A 13,424-nucleotide genomic window follows, 5' to 3' on the forward strand; every position below is an offset into this window, starting at 1 on the left:
GCTAAAAAGTGAACCTCAGTATTTTCCTTTAACGTAGGCAAAGCATAAGGCATAGTGCCCACAGATTCATTGGGGATTGAGTTTATACAAAACAGTGGAAAGCAAAGATGAGGAACATGGTCTGTTGGTGCTGTCAGTGGTTCAGGGTAGTTATTTTGGGCGAAGCTGTGAAACCATATTTCCCTCAAACATGAGGAAAACACATTTGGAAATGAAATTTAATAGCATTTGAGCTTTGATTTTAATCATGGGGATAGGCTGAATGTTTTGAATAATGTTGATGATCAAATAATAGTATGATTGCCAACATTGAGAAGATTTACCAGTATAGCAATATAGATATACTGTAAAGTGATACTTTGTTGATCCCTGCAGAGAGTAAACTCTGACCTCTAGGCAGTGATCGTGATAAGGCAAACAACCACCAATATAAACAAACAATCAATTATGTTTTCAGAAGATCATTAAATTAATTTATTTTCTTAAAAAGACCCTATTCTCGTATAAGTTACATCAGTTTGATACTACTATGGATTTACGTCATAAAAATGTAAAGGTGGATAAAATCAGTTTAGAGGTTTACCTTCCAGTAGGCTATACTGTTAGATTAGCAATCACCTGACTTGTTTCAAGAATTTTCAAGAGATTTGGGATTTTGAAGATTTTCAAGACTTTGTGGATTTAGCTACAATCCAATATCAATATCAATATCTTGAAACAAGGCAAAGATCACTCCACCAGTATCAAGAAAGTGACTTTTGATTCAAGAGAAGACAAGTTGATTTGCATTGGAAACAATCATCTCACCCTATTGGCAGATTTTAAGACTGCATATGAGACTAAAAGCCATTTTTAAGAGCACTAAGGCTGTATACTATGAATTTATGCCATTGAGATTTATGTTAGGTGAACACGGTGGATAAACTCTAACTCTATTAAAAGGTGGGTTTTCTGAGGTAAAACTACATTTTTGGTGGGATTTATCCTCCACTATATCCTTGGTAACATCCAGACCGGGGACTGGGGATTACCTTACCCCCCCTCAACCCCCCTACCAGCCCCCTCCCACCTCCTCCGATGGGATCCCAGGGTGGAAGACATCATCAGGCTGTCCAGGAGGCTGCATGAGCCGGCAGCGTCATCCCTGAATGGGCGGCGCACTGACGGAGGACGGAGGGTGTTTTCCAGCTTTAAAAGCGCCGGAGCCGGCCCCTCTGACAAACCGCGCTGCGTCACCGACCTGGGGAGCCTCTTGGAAACCTTAATTAGGCTAGAGAGAGCCAAACTCACCTTAACCACCATCCACTTCCCAGCCCCGTCTACTCCGCTCCCCAAATCCAGATTCTTTTTCAGAGCAAGCTTATTCATTCGGTGCGCATACTCCATCGCGCATGGGTGCCAAGTGATACACTCGCCTTGGTTTAATTGCATTGCGAATTATGCTTTTCTTTAACGGTGTATGAAGTGAACTAGCACTTGCATACTGTCCTCGGTTAAAATATTATTATTATCTCATAGAGAGTTGCGCGCCGCTTGTTGAATGCAGGATACCTTCTGCCTGAGTGTCGATTCCAAGTTCAGCTTTGGAGCAGCAGCGGGGAAGGACCGGGGACTCCAGTTTCTCACCTCTCTCGCCGCCGATATGAAGTCTGCAGAAGAAGGTATAACGCATGTATACTGTTTTTTTGCTTGTTTTTTTTCATGTGCCATCAAACGTTAACCTATGAAGTTGCGCTCTTCGCCGCAGCCGCCTGTTTTTAAAATGTGTTGACATCACCTATGGTTGCAACTTATGGAAAATGATTGAAGGTTGAAGTTGAAATTACTATTAGGCAGGAGGACGAACCTGAGCAAAGTGACAAAGTGGAGCAATGACTGACAACATATTATTATTTTGTCAATGTGATAAATTATTAGACGTCCTGTAGGTCAACATTGTTGTCCTGAATGCTTCTCTGATGTGATTTTTTTTTGTATATAGGCTATGGCTCCAAAAAAAAAAAAAAAAATTCTGGCAATTCTTGTTTTGCCCTGCATTCTAATGATAAAAACTACAAGATCAATATGCACTCACCCAGGCTGAGGTATGGTGCCCATACTTTGCAATAGACCCATTTTATGTCCATTAGGTGTCTCTAAGTGTCTTTGCAGGAGCTGCTCAACAGCATGTGCAATGAACCATGAGGGGGTTAGTGTTGCTCTCACCTGCATGGCATATTTGAGCACTTTGATAGGAGAAGGCGAACTGAATAGTTTTGAATATTAAGCGCAGACCCACTTCAGATAATAATAATGCTAATGATAATAGGGAAAGTCCTCTTTTCTCTCCCCCCCCTCTCTACAGTGAGGGCAGAGGTCAGGCTCAGCTACAGAGCAGCATCACTGGAGCTGGCAGGGGTTCAGTGTCTTGCTCAAGGACACTTCAGCAGGGCAGATGCTTTCCCCAGGTTGATAGGCAGTCTCTTTAAAAACTGAGCAATCATACTCCATACATATAACAGTACGATTTTTTGTTTTTGTTTTTGTTCTGATCCTAACCTTAACCGTTTATTTTAGCTCATTCTTGATACGACTCTATGATTTACCATGTGTGGATACAAACTTTGGTCCATCAAGTCTCATTGATGCTCTGTCTCACTTAATTCATAAAGTCTTCCAGTGCTGATGTCATTGACTTTTTGTGGATTTGGGATTTTCATTTTGTCTTTGAGGTTTCAGAAGGACGGGTGCGGGCAGTATTATTATTCATTTCAGTCCTTCACTCCTAAGCCTCATAATTGGTAACAGACATGTGCGAGAGAGAGTGAGAGAGAGAGAGGGAGAGAGAGAGAGGGAGAGGGAGCTGTGATCTGTGTGTTCAGGGACGCTGGGTAGCTTGCTTGACAAGGAGATGCGCTTAACCACACTCAGCTTCAACAGTCTGCCGGTGGCTGCTTTACTATCACACACATACATAAACACACACGCACACACACACACACTGTACTGGTGACTTTGCCATAGCCCATAGGCAGCCATCTGCGATAAGTGGCCTTGGGGCTCTTAGTTCCAGAGGCTGCAGATGACTTCTATGTGCGACCACCTAGCTCTCCCTGAGGTCCCGTCTGTCTGAGCCCAGCCTAGACCACAATCCCCATGGATAAACCCATCCAATCTTTAGTCACGCTGGTTTGGTTGTGGGGAGAGAGTGTTTTGATCGTGATAGAATAATTGAGAAAAATTGTGGAGGAGAGAGAGAGCGCACTATAATCTGTGTGATAGTCAATGTTTTCAAACGCACTCTGCTTACACCACATTTTGAATGCGCTGCACTGCTCGGAAAACCGTTGCAGGAGCAGTGACACTGAGAGCATGAGTGAGTCATTTTATTTTTCTTTCATTTGTTTCACGCCACAATTTGCAATCCGGTATTTTTGTTAGTTCAGCAGACAAGATGCGTGTGACCCGGAAAAAGCGAAGTTCAAGATCATGCAGTGCAAGAGAGTGAAAGCCCCAGTGTGTTGGAGTGGGTGTTAGAAAGAAGCTAAGGATGTTGCAGCATAGTCCGCTGAACACACACACACATAGAAATACTCAAAGGGGGGGAAAAAAAAACAGCTGCATCTCAGTAAAGTCAGTCAGGCCTGTAGTCAGGAGGTGTGTCACACCGAGTGGAGTGGGCAGGAGATTATCATCTGTTCAGCAGTAGAAGAGGGAAAACCAGAAGAGAGGAGCGTCAGAGGAGACAGCATACTAGTGTTTTTGTTGAAAGTTGCTCTAATCGCTAAGGCAGAGATGAGTTTCCAGCATGAAGAGCAAGAGTTTGATTTCAACTATCTGTTTGAGTACAGCCAAGGTGTGCAGCCCAGGACTGAGAGAGGTGGGTGTTGAAGGGCTACGGACGATTTCTTTCCCATACTGTTACTGTATGTATATTGTATAGTGCACAGGCACTGGTGTATTCTGGGATCATGATGAACATTTTCTAATGTGTATATGTATATGTGTGTGTGTGTATGTGTGTGTGTGTGTGTGTGTGTGTGCATGTGAACTTGCGCAGGAGCTGTGATAATGGGGAATAGGGTTTGACAGATAGCCTAACTGTGAATGTCTCATTTTGTTCTGATTTTATAATTATTTTCTTTATATTGTCACTTTGTAAATTATATGCTTCATGTTCAAAAGAGGAGATGAGATAATTTTGATGGTGTAAAAAAGAGCATGGAACATTTTCAGGCTGGATTTGCTATGATATGCTAGGATGTCAGGCTTTGTGATTGGTCACTGTCTGCTTTTCTGTTAGACAGCAAACTGGCTTCATCGGACTAGTTGCACATTGAACTATTTGCCCAATGCACATAGCATAATCACCTCTGAAAATAGACTGTCATACACTAATTTTAGCCAGCCAACCCACGTATTCTGTGGTGCGTGACAGATTCATCATTTCATGTGATGCAGAGCATTGTGGTTAACAAATATAGCACACTGCATTGAGGGGAATGCCCCTAACTGCTTTGTAGAGTGTGAATTTTGTGACTTTTATCCTCATTGAAATTATCAAGGAATGGATGTTTACAGTTATTGGCAGAGCAGCCAGCCACAAAGCAAAACAAAGAAGCTCACCTGCTACAGTATGTGTTTTTTTCCATTAAAGTAGAGTTTTTGTATTATTGTGTTAGTTCGTCTGTGATTTCGTTGTGTGCATGCATGTGCGTGCTTTTGTGTGTGTGTGTGTGTGTGTGTGTGTGTGTGTGTGTGTGTGTGTATCATGGTGCATCTGTGTGTAATGCTTCAGCAAACTCTCTTTGACTTAATCACAAGCTCAGAGCGATGCGAGAGTGCTGTCAGTTTTCCACAGGGGAGGGCCTAATTCACTCTGTGAGTGATGCAATCAATCAAATAAAGCATCCATCAGCGCTGTTGGAGGAGCTCCTGTAGAGTACACATGACAGTAGAGACTGCCAAATAGAGCTTCAGATGAACTGATCAAACAAACAGCATGGCTGTGCAACTTGTGACAACACATCAACTATGTATAGCAACTGTGCTTTGATATGACTGCTAAGCTTCTCCAGACGTTTTTAACATTAAAGAAGGGAGGCAGTTGCTACAACTGTGGGATTTTTGTAGGATTTGTGTAGGGATGTGGTTTAAAATGTAATCACAATTTAAGTTGTTATAATTGTAATGGAATGGGTCTGAAGGCTTTGTGGAGCCACAGTCTTACTGTATAGTTCCATCCATTTAAAATATACTTCTTCCTCTGTGTTTTTTCAGATGCATACAGCTACACACCAAATGTCAGCCTGTCCCTTCCACTGGGCATGGGAAACCCCTGTCTGGCCACCCAGTACCACACCTTACAGTCCAGCCCTATCATCTCAGTATCCTCTTGCCACCAGGCAGGCTACGGCCTCCAAAACGACAACCACGTAGCGTCAGGCTATTACCTGCCCCAAGGCCTGAGACCCAACGGGGCTCCAGCCCTGGAGAGCCCCCGCATCGAGATCACTGCCTACAGCCAGTTTCCCGAGGAGGAGGTGGAAGAGAGCAGCAGCGTGGACCATATTATCAAACGAGGGGTTAACTCCATCGTGACGCTGACGCTACCCAACGCGGACGGCTACCGCGATCCCAGCTGCCTCAGCCCGGCGAGCAGCATCTCCTCCCGCAGCTGTAACTCCGAGGCCTCCTCCTACGAGTCCAGCTTCTACAACTACGACAACTCCCCCCAGAACTCCCCCTGGCAGTCTCCCTGCGTCTCTCCCAAAGGCTCGTCCTCGCTCCTGTCCTGCCCGCACGCCGGCGGCCCGGCCGCTTCCCCCCGCCACTCGCCCTCCACCTCCCCCCAGATTGGGGCGGTGGCCGAAGAAGGCTGGCCCGCTCAGCCTCGTGGCTCCAGGCCTAACTCCCCTTCCTGCAGTGGAGGTGGAGTTGGAGTTGGAGGCGGCGGCGGCGGCATGGGGAAGAGGAAGTACAGTTTCAACGGCGCCCCCTACCGCCAGACATCCTGCTCGCCCAACCAGTCTCCCACCCCCTCGCCACACGGCTCCCCCAGGGTCAGCGTCACAGACGATAGCTGGCTGGTCAACACCAACCAGTACACCAACTCCGCCATTGTGGCCGCCATCAACGCCCTGACCACCGACGGAGTGGTAGACATGGGGGAGGGAATCCCGGTCAAGGCCCGTAAGACCATGCTGGACCACTCCCCCACCATGAGCCTGAAGGTGGAGCCCGGCGGTGAGGAGCTGGGTCCCGAGGGCGAGCTCTGCCACGAGGACTACGCTTCCCGCCTGGCCTTCAAGAAGGAGAACTACTGCGGAGGTTTCCTGGATGTGCCCCAGCACCCCTACTCCTGGTCTAAGCCCAAGCCTTACCTCAGGTAGGTGGAGCCCCTCTAGCTGCTGCTGTGTTAGAAACTGAACTGTGTACTGTGCAAAAGTTAAACACAAGAATCCGCAAGTTGAAACAGTGTGACTTCAAAGTTGATTGAACCAGTCACTCTGAAAGCAACCCCGTAGTCTTGCCTCTAAATTGCCTGGAGAAGACAATGAAGCACATCAAGGTGTTTACTTATTTAGACAGATTTATGGTCTCTAGCATACAGCCCAAGGACTAGTTCTAAGTTTTCCAGACGGTACAAAAGGAAAACAATTCTTCCAATAGCGCCACTACCTTACCCCGCTGTTGTCTTTTCTATTCCAAATTTAGTGTTGTATATTTATTGCAAGGACAACATTGTTTTAGTTTTTAATCTTCAAAGGCCATATCAAAAGGCAGAAATCCAAAAGTTGTATGCTCTTCACATCCAAAAGGGCTTCTCTTTGAAGATCAAAAATATTTCATAAATCATATTGCACAGGGAGGAGTTGCCCGGCATGTGTGTATGTGCCCCTGTTGCCATACCAACCCCCACACAAACATAGACACACACGCACACACACACACACACTCAGCTGTATCATTGATTTCTGACTTTTGAGCGAGGTAAGCTTTTACAATTCGGTGTGTCCCTCGTGGCACTTTTTTTTTCCACGCCAATAACAGACTTTCCTGTCGGAAATCAAGTGTTTGATTAAGATAGTGAGCAGCAGGAAGTAATGGTGACAGGCCTGGCTGAGGGGGAAGCAGTCTGTGGGTTAATCAGCCGGCCTGCCGCTCTGCTCTGTCGCGCCGCCAGCCCATCTCCTTCTCTGCTGCTAACGTGATGTCATGCTCTGACTGGGCAGATAAAGCCCTGCGGGGGGAAATCAGTTCGTTTTGGGTCAACAAACAGCCTGCAAGTTCCAAGAAGATGCCAGAGATTGGTTTCAGGCGACCCCCCCTTCAGGTCAGGGGTTCTGTGCTTAACAGGCATCCGGCATAGAGAAATATTGTCTTGCACATGTTTGTTTTGGTTTAGATATCTCCACGGTCTTCACATGGGAAGCCCTGGCTCTCTGGCCCAGAACAATGATGTTAAGGGAGGCCAGCTGTGGCTCTGAGAAAGAGATACCACGCTCCAAGGCAGGGCGTGCTGCTGACCCCGTTCCATTGTAACTCCATTGTTTTAAATACTTATGTGGCTGCGCTTTATGATTCTACAATTATCTTTCTTTGGAATGGATAGTTTGAGTTGAACGGATCTTATCGAAGCCCAGGCTCATCTTTAACGCCCATGTGTGTGAGATTTGTTATTGTGCCCCAGAACTGTCTTTCCTCCCACTGTCTATCACTTTCTTCACTCCCCGCGTCTGTCACCACCTGTCGCACCATAATACAAAACATACTGCACTCTAACCAGGACACATTCGTCTCTCATTTATTTTTCATAAAAAGGGCCACTAATTATTACCCAGGCCTAAGGAATTACCCACGTCAGAGAATGACTTCAATTGATTAGATTATAGGCCATGATGAAATGGAGAAGGATCAAGCCAGTTGGATTACACTTAAGTGTCCTAATTTGAGACTGATTTAAAGCAAGTTTAGACCTTTTTGATTTAGATTTCCTTGGCAAGGATGCACCCATGGAAAAAAATGCGACCTCAAAGCTCCTAGTTTCGCAAATCAAATGCACCTTCAGCTTTGACTGAAAGAATAGACTAGAATAGAATAGAATAGAATAGAATAGAAAAAAAACAAAATAAAAAATAAGAGAAGACACAAAAAGATATTGATTTTAGCAACATCTTTGGTGCTAAGCGCTCATTGCTGTGGTGTTTCTGAACTGCACTTCCAACAGATGACCTGGCAATCAACTGTCCAGAACTGTGACGTCTTTTTCCTTGGATTTTCTGTTGGTGAAGTTTGAGTTTCTGTAGGTGGCGCTCTTTTATTTGTCTGTTCAGCCATGGTGGCTATCACTGCTCATGCTAACTACCCAGTTCTTCTTCTATTTATCCCAAACAAACTGGCAATATAAAACACATCACTTCCTGTGTACCAGAGGATTTTTCCCAGGAAAAACCTACCAGACACCAAGTGTTTTAAAAGCTTTCATGAACTAGGTTGAATCACTGTTGTGCTATATCAATCAGTGATAGAGAGTAAAGAAAATTATATGAAAATATCGAGGTTTATTACTTTAACCTAATACAACCATTGTCTTGTTATTGCAGCCCGTCTTTGCCAGCTCTCGACTGGCAGCTTCCATCCTGCTCTGGCCCATACAGCCTGCAGATCGAGGTGCAGCCGAAGTCCCACCACAGGGCCCACTATGAGACCGAGGGCAGCCGAGGGGCGGTGAAGGCTTTGTCTGGAGGCCACCCTGTAGTACAGGTATGTCCCTAACACTGTGTTCAGACAGCAGGCAGATCCAGCTTGTTTTTCAAATCTGATCTTTAAGGCAGACTGTCAACAAGGTAATTTACAAGTGACCAGATATGATTTGTATGTTTAGACAGTATAATCATTTGCTGTCACTATAACATTGGTTGTCATAGTAACAATGCAGATGTGCACATGGTGATTAAGGACACATTTTCAAAGTTTGGCCGTTACTTATTCTGAAGTTTTATGACGGCAACTTCTAGTGACAGTGCATGGTGAGAGGAGCCACAAAACCTCTACATTTGTCACCGCTGTTCTCTGGCTGGCTCTTCTCCATGCTTGCTGTTCTCTGCTCTTGTTGTCAAAACGTGACGTCAAATATGTCAAAAAACACTTGAAATACCATCTGAGTGGAGAGATTGAGATGCACTCTGAGGGATGTGATTTTAACCTAATTTCAAACCACGTACGAATATGGACTAAATCTCATTTGAAAAGATCAGATTCCATGTGTAAATATATCAGACAGAAAAAAAAGATTTCACCCTGTCAGGGATTGCACCAAAAAGATTGGACTGCACATAGGTACTGTTATTGCAATGTAATTACAAGTTAATTACTTTAACTTGATTAAAAGGCAATGCCGTGTTAACATGATCATTAGAGAATTGTCTAGTTTACTGAAACAAAAAACATTGAGCTGTCTCCTAACTCCCTGCAGCAGGTGTGTGTATATGCACCACAGTCTGTGTGCATGTGTGTGTGTGTGTGTGCATGTGTGTGTGTTATGTTATTAATGGCCCCTGAAGCCGGGAGTCAATCTACTGCAGCAAAAGGTCGCTCTGACCAGCAGCAGTGCATATTGACTCAATTAGTATGGAGCAGGACCATCACCTCTCAGTATTGTGCTTGGCGAACGCATAAAGAGCATACGTCAGTCTCGCCAGCAGCACAGCACAGAGCTCCTTTCTCTGCTGCGCTGTCATCACGCTACGATGACATCTTGGTTTACTCAAGGCGGGGAACTAGCAGTCTGTGTGTGTGTGTGTGTGTGTGTGTGTGTGCGTGTGCGTGTGTGTCTCCAATGTTGGGAGTCAATTCACTATAAATTCACTCAATTCAAAATGTAAATGAAACTGCATTTAACATCATAATGATATAGCATTTTATAGTTTGCAGACAATGTTCAGTTCCTAATTTGATTCAATTTAAAGTGCATTGATCACAACCTTGGTGCATATTTGCACGTGTGTGTGCATACAGTGACAACAAACCCCTGAACAACCATTTATCATGCAAAGCAGCAGGCAAAGCAAACACTGAATCTGGAGCAAAAAAATGTTTGGACCAATGCAGTGTAAAGCTGGTGGTCCATCCCTCCCACACACTTAGCATCAGGCGTCGTTAGCACCACAGCTGTTTTGTAAATAGATGTTGTCAGCACATCCTGGGCCTGCTCAATGTCAAACCCCCTCGACAGCTGTTGGCTAACAAGGTGTTATAAACACACGCCTGTCAGCCTTCAGGTTCTCTCTGTAAATACAGGTAATTATTCCCCTTCATTACGAACCTTTGTATATCAACATGCTGGTGAGCTAACATTTTAAGCTCACGCCTCCCCATGCTATAGTTAGAGACTTTTACCAGCGTGAGCCTGCTATGCACTGGCAGGTGAGACTGGTCTTGATTTAGTTCACACCACTGTTACTCATACTGGGGGCCAGAGGAAAGACTAATGACTAAGCATCCTGTGTGTCTACATATTTACAATGTTTCCCAGATTTAAGATGAGTTGGCTTGTTTATGTCCTGCTACACAGGCGCCATGGTGAATTGATGTAGTTATTAACATCTGTAATCAAATAAAATGTATTGCCAACTTTGAGAGGATGTTTTCAAGTCTTACTGTGTATGTCAATCATGATTACAAAGTAACAGTCATATAGAAAATATGATGACAGCTGCTTTACTGACGCACAGTCACCTCCCCCACTCACATAGCGCACATTTTACTCTTATTTTTTATTGAGGAATGATTTCATGCGCCTGATATCACATGTGCAATGGATTGGCATAACTTGGGGGTTTCGTAAGACTGTGGAAGCCACTGGAAGCATGGCTGCTGGCAGAAAGATAAATCTGTGGAGATTAGGCAATAACCTGTACACAGTAGAAGTATATATAGTATATACAGAAGTGAAAGTTTAGAATTTATAATGTAGCCTATCTTCAGGGAATTTTTGCATCATTGGGGCTACAAAATCTCTTACTCAGTCTCTCTCTCTCTCTCTCTCTCTCTCTCTCTCTCTCTCTCTCTCTCTCTCTCAATGTTTCTCTCTCTTTCTCTTCATTGCTCTGTTCATCCTCTAATCTCAGAGGATAGGGCATGTTGTAGTCCCCAGTGCCCTGTGGTAATGAGTGGCAGGCGCTGGATGGGTGAGGTGCAGTCAAGGAGAATGAGTCAATAATGACACGGGGGCATGGGTGTAGGAAGCAGCTAAGGAAGTGTGTGTGTGTGTGTGTGTGTGTGTGTGTCGGTGTGTCGGTGTGTCTTTGTGCTTGAGACGAGAGAGAGAGAGTTAGAGAGAGAGAGAAGGCAGAGGGAGTCACCAGGCAGCTGGGGCTTGGCTTGGCTGCCCCTGGAGATGCTCTGCTTCCTGCTGATTAGGGCCTGGGTGGCCCTGAGGTTGGCTGAGGATGGGGAGGGTGGGGGGCGGAGACAAGTCAGAATCCCAGAGCCCGTCGGATGCCACCTCCCCTCCCCGTGCACCACTACCTCCCTCCCACCCCAGGGGGCCTCCGCTTCACTGAGGATGTCGCTCCATGTGAATCGCTCATCCTTCAACCATCTCCCAAACCCACACCAGCAGGCCTCCCTCCTTTAAACCCAGTCACCCACAGCCACGTTGTTTTTTTAGCTCATGGATGGGCAGACACACGCCTTATGAGTGATGGTGACATGTGTGTTGGAAAGCAACAATGGATGAAAAACACAAGCAAGGTGAAAAACATGAAGGGACACAGTGTCGACAGCCTGCGATGCGCCACATGACTCCCAGAGGGGCAGCGACTGACAAATAGTCAGCACATCAGAAAACCAAAAACCATCTTACCTTCCTCTGCTCCTGGTTTGTTTCATATACGCTCAGCTGCTTATTTGCTGTAGCAGAAGTCATAATGAGCGGAGGTGTTTTCTCATCTGCTGACAAATACACAGGCTGCTCTTTGTTTAGGAAAGTTCAACGTCTGTTAGGGCTGACATCATGCTGAGCTGCAGTAGGTCGTCCACACCGCATTCACATCACTACCATCCTCCCCGCAGGCTGGAGATGTACTGATGGTGGTGGTGGTCGGTGGGTGGGTGGGTGGGGGGGTCTACGCTCCAGCGGCACACTGATGGAAACCTCTAGATTATGGGTTACCTCGACTCATTACCCCTCTGCTGCCTGCACCGGCCCTCTGCGCTCCCCGTTCCCAATCTCCATCATTTATTCTGGACTCCTTCTCCTCCTCCTTCTCCTCCTCTTCCTCCTCCGCAGCCTCTTAACCTCCCCCCTTGCGATTGGTCCACGTCGTGACCCCCGCGGCTGCTTTTCCACTTTATTTACTGCAGCAGACCACAGCACCATTAAGGGGATCTAGGCTACTCCACTGGCTCCTCTCTCACTGTTCACTGAGGCTCCCCTCTCTTACCACAGTTATGTCAAACGTCTACAGGATGGTTTTCAAAGCCGTGCTCAGGAAAAACCAACAACCTGGTCTACCTTCACACAGAATACCGCCGTGACGGTGATTGATGGGTTTTTCCTTAGGAGAAACGATAGGCAGAGTTGAAAAACAAAGTGGAATTACGCAGAAAATTATTTTCATTCAGAGTAGAGACCAAGGACGTGACCCTGCTCTGATCTACTTTGTGGTTCAGCTGAAGACGTTGCAAAGGTTTATAGGTTTAAATCCAGTCCGGGAACATAGATCTCCGCTGGGCCCTTAGTAACAGCAGAAAACAACACCTGTGGAGTATTAGACCTATCGCACACAGCACAGTCATGCACATGGCTTGTGCATATAGGATAATGACTGGCCTATAGGACTTTCTCTCTTTCTCTCCCTCTCTCTCTCTCTCTCTCTCTCTCATTAAGTCTAAAGCAGCAACAGACATGGTGTAATTTCAGCAGGATGTGGCCATCATCCCTATTAAAGTGTGCGTGACTTAATACCCATCTCCCTTCCCCTGCAACTGCATGAAATGCACATCAAATTTGCTGTATGTTTCCACCACTACAACATGAAAGACCTTGGCAAACATGTGCTTGGTTCTTTACATGTGCGGTTTCACCTTGGGATCGGGCGCTCGCCGGTTGTGTAATGTCTCCAAGAAAACCCCTGATCTACAGCAACCTATACTGTAGCTGCTAATTTGTTGCTCATTAAATGTACTGCCACCTCTTGTTTGACATTCAAAAGGCTCCGTGTGCCCTGCAGTGCTGTTAGAGTTTAGTCAGGGCTGTTATTCTTTGCCCAGAGGGGTATTTATGCCACTCTTTAATTCTGTGGTTCTCCATCTGCGGGGCTTCCCTTACACTGGTATTGGGCTACCACTAATTACCAATGAATAACAACTGGAAAAAATGGAACTAACTGGGCATCATTTTCACTGGTTTGAGGTGATGACCAGGGAGCCCACAGATT

At 45.6% G+C, this 13,424-nt stretch overlaps 1 protein-coding gene across 1 annotated transcript in view; it reads left to right on the top strand.

Moving 5' to 3' along the window:
- The first annotated feature begins 1,438 nt into the window (after positions 1-1,438).
- Positions 1,439-13,424, top strand: part of LOC139914174 (nuclear factor of activated T-cells, cytoplasmic 1-like) — a 62,098-nt gene continuing 50,112 nt past the window's right edge. The window contains exons 1-3 of the mRNA XM_071902414.2: positions 1,439-1,661; positions 5,260-6,367; positions 8,586-8,745. Of these exons, the coding sequence (XP_071758515.1) occupies positions 1,541-1,661; positions 5,260-6,367; positions 8,586-8,745 (1,389 nt within the window). The 5' untranslated portion in view covers positions 1,439-1,540. The remainder of the gene's footprint in view (positions 1,662-5,259; positions 6,368-8,585; positions 8,746-13,424) is intronic.

This window comes from Centroberyx gerrardi, chromosome 12, assembly GCF_048128805.1.
Source record: "Centroberyx gerrardi isolate f3 chromosome 12, fCenGer3.hap1.cur.20231027, whole genome shotgun sequence".
Lineage (NCBI taxonomy): Eukaryota > Metazoa > Chordata > Actinopteri > Beryciformes > Berycidae > Centroberyx > Centroberyx gerrardi.